This window comes from Osmerus mordax, chromosome 9 (assembly GCF_038355195.1).
Source record: "Osmerus mordax isolate fOsmMor3 chromosome 9, fOsmMor3.pri, whole genome shotgun sequence".
In the NCBI taxonomy this organism is placed as follows: Eukaryota; Metazoa; Chordata; class Actinopteri; order Osmeriformes; family Osmeridae; genus Osmerus; species Osmerus mordax.
In genome coordinates this window covers 14,060,113-14,079,913 of record NC_090058.1, presented here as the reverse complement: position 1 = coordinate 14,079,913, position 19,801 = coordinate 14,060,113, and the positions used below count along the sequence as shown (strand labels likewise).

At 50.1% G+C, this 19,801-nt stretch overlaps 1 protein-coding gene across 3 annotated transcripts; it reads right to left on the bottom strand.

Annotated features, from left to right (window-relative positions):
* Positions 1 to 4,648: 4,648 nt before the first annotated feature.
* vps39 (VPS39 subunit of HOPS complex) lies at positions 4,649 to 19,616 on the bottom strand. Of its 3 annotated transcripts, none has more exons than XM_067243616.1 (24): positions 19,059 to 19,616; positions 18,699 to 18,764; positions 18,461 to 18,525; positions 18,259 to 18,301; positions 18,050 to 18,144; positions 17,302 to 17,400; positions 17,023 to 17,115; positions 16,564 to 16,747; positions 15,750 to 15,870; positions 15,288 to 15,408; positions 14,181 to 14,310; positions 13,812 to 13,954; positions 13,525 to 13,665; positions 13,054 to 13,195; positions 11,842 to 11,928; positions 11,640 to 11,713; positions 11,202 to 11,418; positions 10,369 to 10,497; positions 10,151 to 10,253; positions 9,791 to 9,836; positions 8,857 to 9,006; positions 6,626 to 6,760; positions 6,378 to 6,469; positions 4,649 to 6,021 (listed from the first exon to the last, which is right to left on the bottom strand). In XM_067243616.1, the coding sequence occupies exons 1-24, from the start codon at positions 19,129 to 19,131 to the stop codon at positions 5,940 to 5,942; spliced, it is 2,631 nt and encodes an 876-aa protein (XP_067099717.1). In that variant the 5' UTR covers positions 19,132 to 19,616; the 3' UTR covers positions 4,649 to 5,939. The 3 variants fall into 3 exon arrangements, with proteins under 3 accessions (XP_067099717.1, XP_067099718.1, XP_067099719.1); XM_067243617.1 differs by having other exon boundaries at positions 14,181 to 14,307; XM_067243618.1 differs by having other exon boundaries at positions 17,302 to 17,397.
* Positions 19,617 to 19,801: the final 185 nt, after the last annotated feature.

Below are 19,801 nucleotides of genomic sequence, written 5' to 3'. Positions count from 1 at the left end.
AATTTGAGCCGCACTCCGCTGAGACGAACCAGCAGTAATAAGTGAGCTGGAGAGCTTAGCCTACTGTGGACTCAGAAACAGATCCCTTGCTCTAAAAAAAAAAAAGAAAAGAAAAACCCAGCAGGTATGAGGTCATTCCCACTCCACCCAACTACAGTAAGGACGGTTGTTTGGTTTCACACAGCTGGCTAGCTACCACACCATTAGAAATGGAGAATGCCACGTCTTCCTGTCGGGGAGACAAACACAGGTAATGTGATGCGGAGTGGAGGAGCCTTAGCAAGACAGAGGGACCAGTCTGATACAGAACACACACAGAACACACACAGAACATAGAACACACACAGAACATAGAGCACACATAAAACACACACAGAACATAGAACACACACAGAACACACACAGAACATAGAACACACATAGAACATAGAGCACATATAGAACACACACAGAAGACACACAGAACATAGAACACACACAGAACATAGGGCACACACAGAACACACACAGAACATAGAACACACACAGAACATAGGGCACACACAGAACACACACAGAACATAGAACACACACAGAACACACACAGAACATAGAACACACACAGAACATAGAGCACACATAAAACACACACAGAACATAGAACACACACAGAACATAGAACACACACAGAACATAGAGCACACATAGAACACACACAGAACACACACAGAACATAGAACACACACAGAACATAGAACACACACAGGACATAGAGCACACGTAGAACACATGCAGAACACAGAACTCAGTCCCAAAAAATCAGTACTCAGAAGGCTGGCCAGTGTGTCTTCAGCTGGACCCTAATTACAGAGGCACCCAGTGACTGGACAGTTATTTATTTAAACATTACCATGCTCCATATACTACCATGTCCCATGGCTATGATCTGTGGTTGAACCTCACCAGATCTCAGACTGCCGGGCCTGGGTTCTAGAGTGGCTAACCTCCTCCAGCGCCGGGCTGTCTCATGGAGGACTCAGCTGAATGAACTGTACTCTGGTTCCGATCCTGCAGCGCTCGACTGGAGTCGCGGGTGGAAGACTATCGTTACCTGGAGACACTGTCTGGTGCTGCTCCTGTGCTCTGACCACGTAATCCAGTTATGTAAACCTGGAGATCAGCCCTGCGTCATCGTGAACCTGAAGCCTTTCTAATTACCGCTCCGTCTTTGCAGGGCGATGGGAGGAAGAAAGCAGAATATGCACGTCTCCTCCGTTTATATTTCATTCATTTAAACAGACTCGGCTGTGCTGTTTAAGGTTTATCAATATCAATCAAGATAGTTACTAACCCTAACCCCAACCATATTACGAAAAAAACGATGGATATTGTCATGTAAGATATGAATAAGGTACCATGAGGCATACTGCTGGTAAATCCTCCCACTTCTTAGCATAACTCTCGAGAGAGGAAAGAAAGCACCACATCTGGAGATTCCAGCATGGAACACTGTGCCACTCCTGTCAACATGGCCTCTCCACTGTCCCCCCTCCGGGGGGCTCCACATTCCCCCTGTCTGCCCCAGGCCCTCGCCGGCCCCTCCCAGAGGCCATCCCCGGCCCTTTAGCTCCATTAACTAACACTGCTGGCATTTCAGACAACCGTGCCAAAATGGTGATCTCCCTGGAAACCCCAAGAACAAAGACACAGGGCTTGTTCTTCCACCTTTTACACACACAGGGGTTGGAACACTGGAATTCAGCTATGATAATAGTGGAAACTTAGCCAATGGGCCTTGGGTCTAACTGGTGATCATCCTTACTGGCTGTCTGTAATACCGTATGCATGCCTGGTCTTGTGAGAGTGTGTGCGTGAGAGATTGTGTGGGTGTGTTTGAAAGGGTGTGTGTGAGAGAGAGAGTGTGTGGGTGTGTGTGTGTGTGAATGTGTGAATGTGTGCGAACGTGTTTGTTGTGTGTGTATGTGTGTGCAAACAGTCTGTGTGTAGAGACACAGCCAGCAGGAATTCTCCAGGCTCCTCTGCGGGTCACTAGTGCTTGTCTGGTCCAGAGTCTCAGCGCTGCTCTACAGAACAGAGCTCTAAGTACAGGCCTCCTGGGAGGTTGAGCTTCCAGAACCGTCTTGCCGTTGGCAGCGAATCTGGACCTTCGCTTTAGGGAACTCCTCTTGTTGTCATGTTTGAATCTGATCAAAGTTTATTTATACATGCCTTTTTACAAGCAATGTCACAGAGGGCTTTAGTGATGCCTACAGATCAGCACCTATCACCAACCTCAACCCGTAGAGAAGTCATAGAAAAACAAAGACAAATCCGAGCAAGACAATGGAAGAAACATTGTGAGGAGCAGTTCAGAGAGGGCTCCCCTCCTCCACAGACGCTGGTAATGTAGAGAGGCAGCAGACCAGAGGCTGTACACATTATAGGGTTAATAACGTTTCTTTAGGGGCCCACTGAGCGAGCGAGCGGCGCTGAGGGGAGCAGCAGAGCGTTGTGTTGTTTTAAGGCACACGGGGGATTATGGGAAATAAAAGAGAGGCCACCAGTGTTATGTTTTTCTTCCTCTCGTCCCTCTACGAGTCTGCAGTGCTGTTCTTCCCACTTGCCTCGTTCAATGTCCACCTTTATTTGACATTTGTAACAAGTACTAGTTACACAGTGGAGCTGAGAGGGAGGGAATTTGACTGCACATTCCAGGTTCAAATACTCCCTCGTACGTTGCTTTGGATAAAGCGCCTACTATATGAACACAGTCTATTATTATTACTACAGGCACAGGTTTATTGGAAGTACGGGTATATTGACATTCTTGATCCTCCTCCTCTCAACTGTTTCCTATCCCCAAGTCTGTATGGATCTAAATCTCGTTAATTTAGCTTAGCTTCGTTCCTCAAGCTAGCCTAACCTATAAATAATAACTTCAAGATGACTTCATGTTGTCCTATTTCTGTGGTGGACTGACTACCTCTAAGACATGGGTGGTGTTAGCCTCCCACTGGCTTTGGTATAGTCTGGCTTACTCTAAGCCAGCATGGTGTGTGTGTGTGTGCGTGGGTGTGTGTTTGTGTGTGTGTAGTTTAGTAATCAGTCCAGAGAGCTGAAGCTTTTCTGTAATCCTGGAGCAGGGAAAGTGGTGTGAGTGTTTATTTAAGCACCAAGACTCCTGGGAACTCAGAAAGGATATGTAAAAGCAATGGTTGGCCAAAAACAAGAACAATATGAATAAAGAAAGATTATATTGCAATAACTCTTCATTCTAGGCCCAGGTGCCAGACCCAGGGTTTAAAAGGCTGTGAATTACATGGCTGTGAATGAAAAGGCTGGATAAAGGATCTCTCCTCACCCAGGCAGTGTGAAGCCAGAACTGTGGACCATGAGAACCTAATGATAACATCAACGTTCTTCCAGGAGAACCTTCTGATTACATCAATGTTCTTCCAGGATATTGACGCATCAGCGTTCTGCATACATGCACGTCTTTTCCATTCCCACACTGCAACGATGTGCCAAGACATTACAGCTCTCCAGCAGACATACATGAGTGGAGGGCTAAAACAACACAGAACATGCTAGATCAATCAGTGTTCTCACGGCTCACACTTGTACATTACAATTGTAATGTGTTCATTCAGCCCACAGTCCTCTCCAAAACGAGACAGTGGAGGATCTGAACCTGCAACCTCAAGATCTGCAGTGAAGCGCTCTTCCACAGGGGTACAACTAAAATGGCTGAGCTCTGCACACATTCTGTTGACCCAGCACTGAGCACACTCCATAAGCAAACCTACTCGTTTGCTGATCTAGTGCGTTTGATCTGAGTCCTCTCCTACCACCCTGTCACCTCTCCTACCACCCTGTCTCCTCTCCTACCATCCCGTCTCCTCTCCTACCATCCCGTCTCCTCTCCTACCACCCTGTCTCCTCTCCTACCACCCTGCCTCCTCTCCTACCACCCTGTCTCCTCTCCTACCACCCGGCCTCCTCTCCTACCATCCCGTCTCCTCTCCTACCACCCTGTCTCCTCTCCTACCATCCTGACTCCTCTCCTACCATCCTGTCTCCTCTCCTACCATCCTGACTCCTCTCCTACCACCCTGTCTCCTCTCCTACCACCCTGTCTCCTCTCCTACCATCCTGACTCCTCTCCTACCATCCTGTCTCCTCTCCTACCACCCTGACTCCTCTCCTACCATCCCATCTCCTCAGGCAGTCCAGTTTCAGAGGCCAGATGAGTCATAGTCCCACTGTGAGCCCGGTGTAGACAGCATTTGGCTGACTGGCCTGGGAGGGAGACAGAGAAAGAGAGAGGGAGGGAGGCAGAGAGGGCCAGAGAGGCAGAGAGAGAGAGAGGCTGTGACTAACTCGGTTGCCCGGCAGTTGTTGTGATTCTGTTACTCAGCCTGGCTCAGCTTAGTGTGAGTCCATTAGCCAGACAGTAACAGTGTACTGTGAATACTCTCTGGTTTCTTAGCCTCAGACCATTACCACACCACAGGGAAGCTGCACTGCTTGGAATGAAGAGGCCCATTAATACAGTAGCTTTGCTAGGACAGGTGAGGTAAGGTAGAGGTGAGGTAACGTAGGACAGGCAAGGTGCTAGAGGTGAGGTAGGGTAGAAGAATGTTGCACACGTGCTTACGATCCACATATGGACAGAGTGAAAATGCATGTTTATTTAAGCAATACAGAATACATACAGTATATGTTGGATCTGCTCTTTAGAGGAAAACAACTTTGATTAGAACGCTTTCATTAATATTCTCTCAGTCCATATATACACAATGGTACCAACATCTGTAATAAAATCAGTCCAGACAGAGCGTGTGCAGCCTGTCTGCAGCAGGCGGTAAGGGGACAGCCTTGTTCTATCCATATTAGTTTAGCACATGATTTAAGAATAAATACAGGAGCCCATTTTAAAGTGTTGTATTTCAGATATCCACCTTGTGGCAAGTTCATTATGTGTACTTTGACGAAGGTAAAATACACACAAAAACAAACAAAATATTAAATAAAATAAAAAATATTAAACCAGAAAAGGAAAGCATTTTGTAACTGTATATTGAGACTTGCATGTAATCAGATAACAAGCACACCAAAAACATGCCTAGACACTTCTGGTAAAGGTGGTCTAAATGTTAAACTGGTCTGGTTTCAAAGCCCTCCTTCAAAATTCCACCTAACAGTCAACATAAAAAGTGAGACGCAAACGACTGCTTTTAAGTGCAATCTTAAAAGTCACACAAGGCATTTAAGAAGAGATGCTGTTTCGAGTTTGTAGCACACAGAGCTGTCTCTAGGATGGCACGAGTGAGGGAGACCGTGAGAGAGAGCGAGCAGGGGGGAGAGAGACCACAGCGCTGAGTCAGAAGGCTAGAACAGCTAGAACGTGCTTCTCCTCAGGTGCCGAGAGCTGTCCAACATCTCTCTCCAGAGCAGAGTGTATCCTCACCCAGCAGCGGAACATGCTTGAATGTCAAATGTCTCTCCCTGGCACATCACACTACATCAGATACACCCCCGACATTCCAACTGCTCCGTCAAGCACACTTACACACACACACAAGCATGCACGCACGCACACACACACACACATCCATCCAGAGAACCAGCCAGATAGATACAGTACTCCTGTCTTTAGACAGCTTCAGAGCTACAGGTGACCAAAGATCTGGAACTCCATACAGTATGTTCCAAAGTTCTAGAATGCCTTTACTTTCATAGATTCTAGAACTCCTTCACTTTCCAACATTCTAGAACTCCTTCACTTTCCAACATTCTAGAACTCCTTCACTTTCCAACATTCTAGAACTCCTTCACTTTCCAACATTCTCTTGGCATCTTGCAGAGTGCCTTTAGCAGGAGTCCACAGGGGGGCAGCATGTGTTAGCAGACGGAGGTGGGATCATCTCCCAGGGGGCCGTGCGGGAGGTGGCGGGGCATCACTGCTCGGTGGGGCAGACCGCTCGGTCCTTGCAGCAGAAGTAGTGGACCACCACGCCGTTGGGATAGCGGGCGAAGGCGCTAGGCAACAGAGAGAGAGGCAAATACATCTCCTCGTACCGCAGACAAAGTGAACTCATAGATCAACATGGCCCTGGTCCTGGAGTGCTCTCAGTAGGTCCAGGAGCAGGGTGGGATGCATGCTGGATGAAGGCTGGGATAAGGGTGGGATGAGGGTGAAGCAGGGTGGGATGAGGGCTAGATGAAGGCTGGGATAAGGGTGGGATGAGGGTGAAGCAGGGTGGGATGAGGGCTAGATGAAGGCTGGGATAAGGGTGGGAAGAGGGCTGGGTGAGGGTGGGATGAGGGTGTAGCAGGGTGGGATGAGGGCAGGATGAGGGTGTAGCAGGGTGGGATGAGGGCAGGATAAGGGTTACCTGTTGCCTATCTTCTTCTTGCAGACGCGGCAGGTCTTCTCCTCGGTGATGACACACTTGACCTGCTGGTGGTATATCCGCTCCTCCTGGACCTACATGCACACCTCACGTTTACCGGCCATGTCTAACACTGGGGACGCTGGGACCTAGTTGACATATTAATATAGCCCCTGTCCCCCCAATACTTTTTCTAGCGATGATCCTAAGCGTGGGTGCGGGGTCTCTGTGTGTGTGTGTGAGGGACTCACCCGGAGGAACTCTGCCTGCAGCAGGCTCTTCAGGACCTGGTTGAAGCGCTTCCTCTGGGCCGTGTCCTCCAGCACACTCTCCAGGAACACGCCGATCTCGCGGATCTGAGTGTTGGCTGGCAGCAGGTTGATCGCCTAGGAGACAGACACGTCACAGGTGTCATGGCGACACTCCTCAGTATCCTTCCTCCCTCACTTGCCCACTCCAGAGATCAAACTGAGTAGTGCTGACTCAGTCACCCACCTCTCAATAAGACTCGTTTAGCCAGCTAGGTTAGCCATTGGAAGCTTGCTTCCCTTGGGTGGGAGGTGTTTAAAGAGTGAGTTTAACCAGTTGCAGTATTCAGACCTTACCTGCCCCAGCGACAGCCCCTAGCGTGGGTATTATAGTCAGTCTACTGGAGGAGACTAGCTCTGTTACTCTCCTGGAGGACACTAGGTCTGTTACTCTCGTGGAGGACACTAGGTCTGTTACTCTCCTGGAGGACACTAGGTCTGTTACTCTACTGGAGGACACTAGGTCTGTTACTCTACTGGAGGACACTAGGTCTGTTACTCTCCTGGAGGACACTAGGTCTGTTACTCTCGTGGAGGACACTAGGTCTGTTACTCTCCTGGAGGACACTAGTTCTGTTACTCTACTGGAGGACACTAGGTCTGTTACTCTCCTGGAGGACACTAGTTCTGTTACTCTCCTGGAGGACACTGGGTCTGTTACTCTCCTGGAGGACACTAGTTCTGTTACTCTACTGGAGGACACTAGGTCTGTTACTCTCCTGGAGGACACTGGGTCTGTTACTCTCCTGGAGGACACTAGGTCTGTTACTCTCCTGGAGGACACTAGTTCTGTTACCATGGGGTAGGAAAGGGGAAGACTGGGTTCTATGTTATCAGGCTGGATTACATAGAGGAAACATGATCGTTGTCCTGTCTCTGGGGAGAGGAGAGGGCAAGGGAGGAGGAACAAGGGGGAGGGGTAGATGGAGAGAGAAAGAGAGGTAGAGAGAGAGAGAGAGAGGAATAGGGATTAGAGAGAGATGAGAGACGGGTGAGAGACGGGTGAGAGAGGGAGAGATGTTAGCATCTCTGCATGTGACCAGCACACAGGGCACGGCAGAGCACATTGTTTCTCCTCGCAGGCTCACGGTCTAAAAGCATCCCCAGAGTCTCAGGTCCTCTCTCTCCCTCCATCTGTGTGCCGCTCACTGTTTCCCTCTCTTCATGCCTGCATGTGTCACCCCCCTCTCCCCCCGTGCTGTTGGCAAGGCAGGCTCTGGGAGCTCGGCCAGGAGACATGAAAGAACAGCCACATAAAGGCCATGAAGGAGTGCGGAGCAGGAGAGAGGAGCGGAGAGGAGAGCAGAATAGAGGAGGATAAAAGAGGAGTATAAAAGAAGGGAGAAAATGAGGGCAGAGCAGGGAGGAAGAGAGCAAGACGAGAGGAGCAGGAAAGAGGAGAACAATGGAGAGAGAATAGAGGAGAGCAGATGAGAACCACCAACCCCCAGAACCTCCTGACCTCCGAACCTCCTGACCCCAGAACCTCCTGACCCCAGAACCTCCTGACCCCAGAACCTCCTGACCTCCGGACATCAAACCAGTCCTAAACCTGATGAACTCTAACCCACTTTCCCGGTGACTCCCAAACATAATACCATCCCTGAATCCCTGAGAAACCACACGTTACGTTTCACCAGCAGGAAGACTGACTAAAGGTCTCAGATAACATAGAAACACAGTTACCAGTGGAGGGATGGTGGGTTTGTCAGGGTAAGATATGAAGCTAAAGTAAACAGCCTGACTCAGCTGAGATATACAGTAGAACGAGGCAGAACTCCACAGCACCCAGTCACAAATCTTCTTTATGTTGCAACATTTCAAAGAGATTAAAGCATTGCATGCCAACAAACAATAAAACAAATCATAATAAACAAATAAATAGAATACTAATAACAATATATTCATTCAGCAGATGCTTGTAACCAAAGCAAGGTACAGGGGGGATTTGAACCTGGGACCTCTTGATCTGCAGTAAAAGGCTCTACCACTAAGGTTTAGCCATCCACCGACTACAGCTAAAAACATCAGGCACTCTAAAAATTAACCAGAGACAGAAATAAAAAGCCCAGTGCTAGAGCATCTGACTGCTGAATGAATATATTGTTATTAGTATTCTATTTATTCGTTTAGCACCTGCTAAACGCCCCCCCTAGTGGCTGTTCAGGCCTCACCTTGGTGGTGTTGAGCTTGCTGTGGTGCAGCTCCAGAACCTGCAGGGCGGCCTGGAGGTTGGGCTGGGGCTCGCTCTTCTCTATCTGGACGGGCCCCAGGCAGTGCACGTCAGGGGGGGACAGGTACATGCGCAGCAGAGACAGGTACACCTGGGGGAGGGGGGCAGCTGGGGTTAGCACACGTATGTAGGTGTGTGTGGGAGGGAGGGGGGGTACCTGGATGGGGCCATGAAGGGTGAGGTTCGAACATGTCTTCGTTGTGAAGACATGTGTGACAGGTGTGTGAAGAGTTTGTCTGGAGATTGTGAGAGAGAGGGGTGTTGTGAGAGAGAGGGGTGTTGTGAGAGAGAGGGGTGTTGTGAGAGAGAGGGGTGTTCTGAGAGAGAGGGGTGTTCTGAGAGAGAGGGGTGTTCTGAGAGAGAGGGGTGTTCTGAGAGAGAGGGGTGTTGTGAGAGAGGGGTGTTCTGAGAGAGAGGGGTGTTGTGAGAGAGGGGTGTTGTGAGAGAGAGGGGTGTTCTGAGAGAGAGGGGTGTTCTGAGAGAGAGGGGTGTTCTGAGAGAGAGGGGTGTTCTGAGAGAGAGAGGGGTGTTCTGAGAGAGAGGGGTGTTGTGAGAGAGGGGTGTTCTGAGAGAGAGGGGTGTTCTGAGAGAGAGGGGTGTTGTGAGAGAGAGGGGTGTTCTGAGAAAGAGGGGTGTTCTGAGAGAGAGGGGTGTTGTGAGAGAGGGGTGTTCTGAGAAAGAGGGGTGTTCTGAGAGAGAGGGGTGTTCTGAGAGAGAGGGGTGTTGTGAGAGAGAGGGGTGTTGTGAGAGAGGGGTGTTGTGAGAGAGAGGGGTGTTGTGAGAGAGAGGGGCGTTCTGAGAGAGGGGGGTGTTGTGAGAGAGAGGGGTGTTCTGAGAGAGGGGTGTTCTGAGAGAGAGGGGTGTTGTGGACTCACGTCTCTGTTCCCGTCGGTCAGCTTGTCGTAGTGGCCGTGACAGTACCTGAGGAGAGAACACCAGGACCTGTTACAACAGGAGCATCTCTTCAATCAACAGCAGTCAGCTAATTGGGGGCAGAGGGGGGGGTGGGTACAACTGTTGGTGTGTGTGAGGGTGTTTGTAGGTGTTTGTCAGAGTGTGTGTGTGTGGTTTGTCTGTGTGAGCTATGTGGGTGTATGTGTGTCAGTGAGTGTGGTTTGTAGATGTGTAGTGCGTGTGGTGTGTGTGTAGGTGTGGTGTGTGTGGTGTGTGTAGGTGTGTGTGTGTGTAGGTGTGGTGTGTGTGGTGTGTGTAGGTGTGTGTGCGTGCGCGCTCACTCCTCTGCCATGTGTGTGTCCTTCAGTATGTGGACGTAGATGAAGAGAGCCTGTTCGTGTTTCCCCATCCTGCCTAGCAACAAGGCCCTCTCCTCCAGCAGACCTGGAGACACAGCAGGGACACAGTCAGGAGGGGACAGCCTCAACACAGCCACAACACAGCCACAACCATCCGGTCCTGCCATCCATCCAGCCGTCCCAAACCCAGCCATCCTCACCATCGAAGGGGAAGTCACTGATGAGCTTGGCCGGCTCGTAGAAGGTGGACACCTCCAAAAAACACAGCAGCTTGTTCCGGAACTCCCCCAGCTCGCCCTCCTCCTTCCCAGCAGCCACTGGGGGCACTCCTAACAGACAGAAGAGCGGGAGGGCGAGAGACATTCAGGTCAGCAGGGCAGACGAGACGTCAGGAACACAACGAGGAAGGCCTTCGACGTCAGACGAGGAACACCGCAGTCACCCTTCACAGGCCCCTGACAGATGCCTAGAGGGCCCTTAAGAGGCCCCCGAGAGCTAGGATCACTAGGACGAGACATTGATTGATTACCCACTGAAGTAAATTGTTAAAGTCAATTCCTCCTGGACACCAATAGAAAGGTAGGTACTTCACTGGCTGCTGCTACCTCTATGAGGAGGACAATAACATTTTTGGAATCGAATGTTGCCGCTATGTGTCTGCCATGTTGGAGGGATGAGAAATTGCACGTAATACTGGTTACTTATTGGAATACTGGTTACCAGTCTCATGTTCAATTTCTTACACGTATAAGAAATTGAAATTTCCTGAAAATGGTTCAGAATTAAGAAAGTAAAAGTAGATTTTCCAGGGAAGTATGCATTTCTCATTACAAACTGTACATGTTTCCTAGTGGAACTGAACTGCTCCAAAATGGCCGTCAAACCGCGGTCTCTACCTTTTCTATATCCATGATGGACACCAACATGGAGCCGGCTTTGGCTATCGGAATGAATTGCAGAATTTCACAAGCTAACGTTAGCGGTTAGCTTGTCTAGGGTTCTGTGTGGACGTGGGCAGGGCCCCAGGACGTACCCTCGGGCAGGGAGTTGAGGTATTGCTTCATGAGGCCCTGCACCCTCTCCAGGTACAGCTGGACCAGCACATTGTGGAAGTGGGGCCCCTGCTCCTGCCACTCGTGCAGGATGTGCTCCAGGTAGGGGATGGCCAGCTCCTGGAAGCCCTCCCTCAGGAAGCCCAGCGCCCGGTCCCTGGGGAGCGCCTCCACCTCCGGCAGGTCCTCCGTGAAGATCTGATCGCCAGAGAACAACACAGCTCTGAGTCTGGGGGGGGGGGGGGGTTCAGGGCAGCGAGATGTGGACCAGCTGTATCTGAGCTATAGTGGTAGGTTAAGCTTAGTGGCTAGAGCATTTGACTGCAGATGAAGACATTGCAGGTTCAAACCCTCAATCGATCGATACACGTATCCCTCCATCTGCATGTGCAGCCACGCCTCCCCAGTCAGACCCTCACCTTCAGGCCGTCCTCGGGGCAGATCTTCAGCACCCAGGGGGAGAACTCAAAGATGATGCCCAGGTTCTCCAGCCCTGCAGGGGAGCAGGGGAGAGATTACAGTTAGGGGAGTATAGTGTAGATTACAGCAGTATAGAAGTAGATGACAGCAGGTTTGCGTAAAGTACAGCGGTTTCGAGAATATTACAGCTGTAGCCTTTACCTAGTCTCTGGAGGTACTGCACCGTCCTCTCATGACCCTTCAGTGGAGAGTTGGCCTTGGTGGACTGGTCTAGTAACACCTGGAGGGCTGAGGAGAGGGGGGAGGGAGGGGAGGGCACAGTGTGGGAACAGACACAGACATGAGGAAACAAGGACAGGGCATATTCCGGAATGATGGAACACTGGTGTGTCATACAGCATACATGTTTGCTTGGTTCAACTGAACATGGACCTGGCAGACACTCCAGGGTGTTTGCCCAAACCAGAACAGCTGGTCTGAGAAGCAGTAGGCAGAGAGATAACAGGACAGACAGAGAGAGAGGGGGAGAGAGCCATGGTGGGGGGGGGGGGGGGGCATAGGGAGGGAAAGAGCGAGAAAAGAGCGAGAGATCTGAAAGAGAAAAGAAGAGAGGGAGGGAGAGATATTTGAGAGAAAGAGAGAGGTAGGGATAGCGCTGGGAAAGGGGGAGAGAGAGGGTGAGGGAGAGAGAGAGAGCTCTGAGCGAGGGGGACAGAGACAGAGAGAGGAGAAAGCGCGAGGAAGAGAGGGGGGGAAGAGAGAGTAAGAGGGAGGGGGAAAACATCAGGATTACGGAACATTACGTCACCCGAGGAGCTTGTGGAGGACTGATTAAAAACACACGCACCCAGAATGCACCACAACATAACAATCCAAACGACATTAAAGCAGCTATGATCTCAGAGGACAACACGTGCGGTCGTCAAGACGGTTGCTGCTCTCCAGCACCAGAGAAACTCCTCTCCTAGCCTGCATGCTTCCAGAAGATCCTCTCCCAGCTTGGAGCTCTGAGGGGTGGAGCTCAGCGGTACAACATTTGACTGCAGATCAGGAGGGCCCAGGTCCGCCACCCCCCCCACCCCCACCCCCACCCCCCACCCCCCCCCCATACATTTCTGGAGATAAAAGCATCTGCTAAATGAATACATCAACTCGAACATCTCCTCCGGCCGTCACGGCCAAGACAACACAGCTGGCCTGCATCAGCATAAGAGCTGCATATCCAGCATACATAAAGACCCTCCATGCGTGGATCGGCTCTACTGCCGGGGCCGTCAGCTTCAAAACCTCTCTGGAGGGGGGGGGGGATCCCCCGCCGTATCGCTCCCCCGAGGTTTCATCCATTTACGATCTGTGCGATGGCTCGTAAAACCGAAACCCAAATGAGTTCTGAAGGAGAGCGGCGCTGCGTACCTTTCTGGTGCAGGCCCTTCTTCTCGTACAGGATGATGAGCTCGCTGTACTTGTGGGCCTTCTTCAGCACGTACTCGCTCTCCTCGATGTGACAGTGGTTGTTCTCCAGGCGCAGCAGCGGAGACACCAGCGCCACGTTGGTCTGGAGGGAACACCGGCTCCATCATCTTCATCATCATCATCATCCTCCTCCTCCCCTTCCTCAATATCACCATCACCCTCATCAGTATCATCATCGCCATCATTATCATCCCCATCATCCTCCTCCTCACAATCTCCATCACGCTCGTCATTATCATCATCATCATCCCTGTTACCCCCCCCCCATTATCATCATCATCATCATCATCCCTGTTACCCCCCCCCCCCCCCCATTATCATCATCACCTCATCATCATCATCATCATAATCATCAGTAGAGAGGTGTTCCATGGAGGGTTAGGATTTGACAGGGCAGGTAGGAGGTCTTACATGCAGGTAGCACTTCAGCAGGGTGGTGTCTATGATCTGCAGCAGCTTCTTCCGGCTCTTGATGGTGGGGGTTCCCTCCATGAGGGGGGAGGGGGTGGAGGGGTCCGAGTCGTTCAGCTGCTTCACCAGGTGGCTGCGTTTCTGCAAGCACGGACAGTTCCATCAGCAGAACTTCTCGCGGGGGGGGGGGGGGTGTCACAGTCCAACATGAACCGAGACATTCGTGCACTCATTATGTTGTAAGACAGGTCTCTCTCTCTCTCGCTCTCTCGCTCACTGTCACTAACCTGGGTGAGGTAGTCAATGAGAGCCAGGTGGGCCTTCTCCAGCTCTGCTCCAGACAGGGTGGGTAGAGGGTTGGGGTAGTGCAGCTGCTTCCGGTAGTCAGAGGGGAGCAGATCTGGGTACAGCCCAATCACATGGGTCGGGTCTGGGAACCAGGAACACTCACCATTAATACCACCATAAGTCATCTCAAGGTCTATAGACCCCATTACAATCAAGTCTATAAAGGCCATTATAATCAAGGTTAAAGAACACCATTAAACCAAAGCTGATTGAAGGTATATTAGAACCATTACAATCAACTTCTATGAAGGTCATTTGAATAATTACAATCAAGTTCTTAGCTCACACAGAACAAAAAGCTAGCTCACCTGTGCCAAGCTTGGCAAACACCTGCATGGAGTCATCAAACCTCCTCTGGCAGAACAGGTTGAAGGCATACAGGTTCTGGATGTGGTGGATCTGCTGGCGCTTGTCTCCATCCGAGTCATCCTTCATCTTCTGGGAGACACACACACTGGGTTAGACCAAGACAACACCTCCAGTCTGGTTCCACTCTCCACAGCCTTCTGGCATGGAAAAGCCACTACAAAGCTGTTTCCTCCTGCTAGGAAAGGCCTGGAGGAGGCTGGACGGAGCAGAAATGAGGAGGTACCGTGTCCCTTCTGCCCAGATGAAGCTTGAAGATCAAATATAAAGGTTCTGCTTTATATTTTTTATTCTGAGATAAACCACAACTGTGTCTGGTTAAAATGCACACAGTTCCTTGGCACAAACCACTGAAATACTGATTAAATTGGTCATTTTGTTATTAGATCCATGATTTTCTGCTTTACTCCATCTGCAGTTTGTCTATGTCGCTTTGGACAAGAGTGTGTCCAAAGCCAATAAAATGTAAATAACTGTCTAAAGCCCAGTGACGTAACACTTTCCCGTGTTAGTTGCTGTGTTTGGGGTTGTGTATGGGGTTGTGTATGGGGCTATGTGTAGGGCTGTGTTTGGTGCTGTGTGTAGGGCTGTGTTTGGAGTTGTGTTTGGTGATGTGTGTAGGGCTGTGTAGGGCTGTGTTTGGGGTTGTGTGTAGGGCTGTGTTTGGGGTTGTGTGTAGGGCTGTGTGTAGGGCTGTGTAGGGCTGTGTTTGGGGTTGTGTGTAGGGCTGTGTTTGGGGTTGTGTGTAGGGCTGTGTTTGGTGCTGTGTGTAGGGCTGTGTTTGGGGTTGTGTGTAGGGCTGTGTTTGGGGTTGTGTGTAGGGCTGTGTTTGGGGTTGTGTGTAGGACTGTGTTTGGTGCTGTGTTTGGGCTGTGTTTGGGGTTGTGTGTAGGGCTGTGTTTGGGGTTGTGTGTAGGGCTGTGTTTGGTGCTGTGTTTGGGCTGTGTTTGGGGTTGTGTGTAGGGCTGTGTTTGGGGTTGTGTGTAGGGCTGTGTTTGGGGTTGTGTGTAGGGCTGTGTTTGGTGCTGTGTTTGGGCTGGTTATCTCACCGCCAGCTGCAGCGCCAGCTCAAACTGCTTGTCCTGCAGCAGCTGTTTGATCTGGCTGGCGATGGACACGGGCACCAGTCGCCACACAAAATGGTTACTGGCAACATACACAATGTTGGGCCTGGGAACGAGCAGGGGAGAGGAGAGAGAGAGAAGAATGTTTGTTGTGATAAAACGAAGCATAAAAGGCAAATGGCAAATATCCAATGGTTATCCCAGCACAACCTAGTAGTTATTGTGGCCTTTTCCCTGCTACCTCACTGCTTAAGCAGGGTAACAAATAGTCAGATTATACTTTTACTTGACCAGATATGATTGTTGCATAATTTTATTGGTTGGTATTTTTTGATTGGTTAGGTTCTAAAAACGTGTGATTGTGCACTGCTGGGTCCTCTCAAACAAACACACAAGAGATCGGACATGTTAAAGGCTGACTGGTGGCCAATCAGAGGGATGTCTCACCCAGCGGAGGTGATGAAGCGAGGTCTCTGGAGCTCCACACTCTGGACCAGCAAGCGAGGCTCGAAGGTCCGGATCTCCACGTAGCGGGGCAGGACTGCGATGATGTAGGGGGGCTGGTGCTCTGGGGTCGGGAGGGAGAGAGAGGGGGATTAGACATCTAGGCTTCTGGGGCAGGAAATCCAGCTGGAGCCAGCTATCTAGACAGGCCTGGGAGGAGGCCCTGGGCTGGCTGGCTGCTCCACCAGGCTGCCATGACGGCAGGGACGTGGATGACAGGAGAGGAGGGTTTGAGGCTGGCTGCACCTCATCCTGCCCTGACTCCAGTCAAAGCCACAACCTATGTCGGCGTTTATCACAAAGAGGAAATTGGAAACCTTTTTGAAACCTGAAGGCTTTCAGGCTTCATTTCCCCTTCCATGCAGTCATTTCTGAATTCCAATGTGAATGAAAGGGGCCTATAAGAAAAAAGGGGGCCTAACTTTGCATTTTCTTTGTCACCAAAGGTCATTGGAAAACTGGGCATGTTTCGTGGTCTCTTGGGGCCCACTCTGCCTGGGGAAAATATTGACATTACACTTAACATGTGTGTGTGAGAGTGAGCAAGTGTGCATGTGTGCGTGTGGAGAGGGGAGGTCAAGTTCCTGTGTTTAACACAGTGCCTGTATATGGAAAGAGGGCGTTACTCACGAAACCAAGCACCTTGCGTTACTCACAGCAAAAAAAACTGTGTGACAACATTCCCCAAGATCCCAGTCACACCTGGCAATGCATTATGGGAGGAACCTAGACTGACAATCATTTCCCCAGTCTTTACCCATGGCAATGGGGATGTCTGTCCAGCTGAGGGCGCACTTCTGGGTGCAGACCCCATCCTCGTTCAACACCACCGTGAGGTCATCCTGGCCCACCGCCACCTTCCCATCAGCCAGTGGGGCGACCAGAGCCTCCAGCTGCTTGCCGGTGGGGAAGAGCTCCTTGATGGAGCCTCGCCCGTCCATCTGACAACACAGGACACGGACGATCATGCACTGTAGTCTGTTAGCAGACGCTCGTTATTACAGTGTAGTCCTGGGCTCACATTCAGTATAGTATGCGAGAACTGAACACTACTGATCACGTCCACAGAATAAACATTCTGTGAACATGCTGGGCGAGTGTGGATGAGTAAATGAGTGTGGATGAGTGTACATGAATGTGGATGAGTGTACACGAGTGTGGACAAGAGTAGATGAGTGTGGATGAGAGTGGCTGAGTAGATGAATGTCCTCCTCACCCGTATCAGGTAGTAGTCCCTCTTGAAGCCCACACAGATAGAGCTCTCACACCACGCCATGGACTTGGGGATGTCCGGGGCGGCAAAATCCCCCTGAGACACAGGCAAAGAAAGCACTGTTACAAATACTAAACTTTATTCTGGTCCTCTTTGCTTTAGTCCACTCTGCCCTCGTCCATGTGTCTTTGCCCGACAGCCCCAGCCCCTGCCCTAGCCCCTGCCCTAGCCCCTGCCCTAGCCCCTGCCCCAGCCCAGCCCCAGCCCAGCCCCCTCTTTCACCTGCAGCTCATGGAACTCCCTGTCCTTCCAGTAGTACAGCTGCAGCTTCTTCTTCACTGCTACACACATCCTCAGTTTGGCCTCGCCCGAGCTGGACTGCTGCAAACCACACAAGAACAGATCAATTACAGATAGACGGTAGAGATAGAGGACAGAGATAGAGGACAGAGAGAAGACAGAGATAGAGGACAGAGATAGAGGACAGAGATAGAGAACAGAGAGAGGACAGAGATAGACATAGAGGATATAACTAGAGGATAGAGCTAGAGGACAGAGATAGAGGACAGAGATAGAGGACAGAGATAGAGGGTAGAGCAAGAGGACAGATATAGAGGACAGAGATAGAGGACTGAGAGACATAGAGGATAGAGCTAGAGGATAGAGCTAGAGGACAGAGATAGAGGACAGAGATAGAGGGTAGAGCAAGAGGACAGATATAGAGGACAGAGATAGAGGAAAGATATAGAGGATAGAGCTAGAGGAAAGAGAGAGGAAAGAGATAGAGGAAAGAGATAGAGGGTAGAGCTAGAGGACAGAGAGAAGACAGAGATAGAGGACAGAGAGAGGACCAAGATAGAGTACAGAGATAAAGTTTAGAGATGGAGGTTAGACATAGAAGTTAGAGCTAGAGTAGATAGAGGACAGAGATGGAGGTTATGGATAGAGGGGCAGAGATATGTAAGGCCTTAGCCTACGTGGTATGCACACTTAACCGGTGAGCCACTGCGACAAAAGGACTAAGGTTTACCTGCAGGTCGCAGGCAAACAGAGTCGCTCCCCTGGCCTTGGACACCACAGTGATCTGCTGGAAGGTCAGGAGGTCATGGACGTGGATGTTGTTCTCTGGGGAGGAGAGGAGCAACGCTCGGCACATGAAAACACGGCGGGGGATATACTGCATGCTAAACACAGGAAAAGAACTGAACTGTCCTAACTGAACGAGGGAGTATAGTGTACCTAGGAGGCTGACGAGGATCTTGTACTGTGACACCACAAAAAGCTGCAGAGGAGGAGAGCGGGATGTGGTTGAGAGCGTACAGATGAAGATAATGTCATCTTACACACAAACACACACACACACGCCACGGCTATTTCTTATAAACCACTGACACGTCACACTGCGTTCTCAAACGACACAGGTACTCGTTCAACATCGTACCTGCTGGATCTTCTTGGAGAAGTTCTTATTGGACTTCTCAAGCGTCACCTCGAACCTGTTTGTGCCTATTGGTGAAGAGAATTCAATAAAATGTCAATAAGACATTCTGTGTACATGCAAGGCGAGAGTGGATGAGTGTGGTATGAGGAAATGACGAAATGCTCTACTCTTCCATGAGCAGGAAGGGGAGTAGTGGATACGTCATCAGTCATTTACAGACAGCAGCACCCTGAGTCACCTGCATCCTTCTTTATTCTGTAGAGTAGGAGGTGTCCTGGTTTTGTCCCCACAAGAAGCCAGTCCTCTGTCCAACAGAGAACAGAAGTCTGAGACAGCGTGTCTTAGTACAAACACAACAGCTCGAGGGGTGACATGTTGGAATTCAAGTCCGGCCCAAACACTTCCGGCCCAAACACTTCTAAGTGATGAGGCTGGTAATTACTGCATTACCTAACCTGTTTACAGCTGCGACGGTCACCCCTGTAAATAGCTGGGCCTCAGTGCCCACATTCACATCTTGAATGACCACTTGGTGGGCCTTTCACCCCTTTCACAACAATGTCATAGAGATATAATATGTTTGGTCGTTTCAACTTACCCCAGGCCGCGAGGCAGTCGATCTGTAGGGGCAGTTTTTCCAGAATAGGTACAGGCTCATAAGCGTCATGCATTTTGGAATATTGCTGATGATTGATTGCTTATTTTAGTGCAGCTTGATTACAAAAAGAAAAGCAGTTGTCTTCTAACAGGAGGCGGTAGGCACGCCTATGTGAACTCGCCGCCGCTCTTCATTGTTATTCTACACAGTTGACTGTAAATAATACTTCATAGTTTGTCAAACCAGCTGTTAACAGTTTTCGAAATGTTTATACAGCTAATCTCTGATACACTTTGAGAAGACACCTAGCTTGCGAGCTAGCCAATAACTAGCATCGTACAGACACTTAGCTAGTTAGCTAACGTTAGCTTAAACTAAGAGATCCGACAAACCAACCAGCAATAGTGGACCATTTGTCATCCCATGCTTGGCTATTCCCGACCAACCGTATTAGTCGGGTTTGCACAGGAAATCAGAAAGGCGTAAAACAAATCTGAACGCTGGTAGTTCAAATGTCTTTGCCTGTCTCCGATGCGGTGTCTGCTATTGTAGCTAGCTTCTCGCTGGTTCCTCAATGTTGTTGATATCTTAGTTGACTCGGGGAGGTTTGACAGGCACGTGACCGAAGTCAGTAACTCACGAGTGACGAATTAGAACAAGAGGATACATTCACAGCTTTCAAGCATGGCTTTGTTGGGCAAAAGTATTTAACTGCAGTCACGTTCAAGTGTAACAATCAAAAG

Bases quoted from the DNA above. Each gene is read 5' to 3' on its own strand.
- vps39 (XM_067243616.1), bottom strand. From the start codon at position 19,131: ATGCATGACGCTTATGAGCCTGTACCTATTCTGGAAAAACTGCCCCTA. The intron at 17,116-17,301 runs GTGAAAGAGGGG...CCTGTGTCTCAG, and splicing joins GGGAGTTCCATGAGCTGCAG to GGGGATTTTGCCGCCCCGGA. The intron at 6,470-6,625 runs GTGAGTCCCTCA...GTGTGCATGTAG, and splicing joins TGCAGGCAGAGTTCCTCCGG to GTCCAGGAGGAGCGGATATA.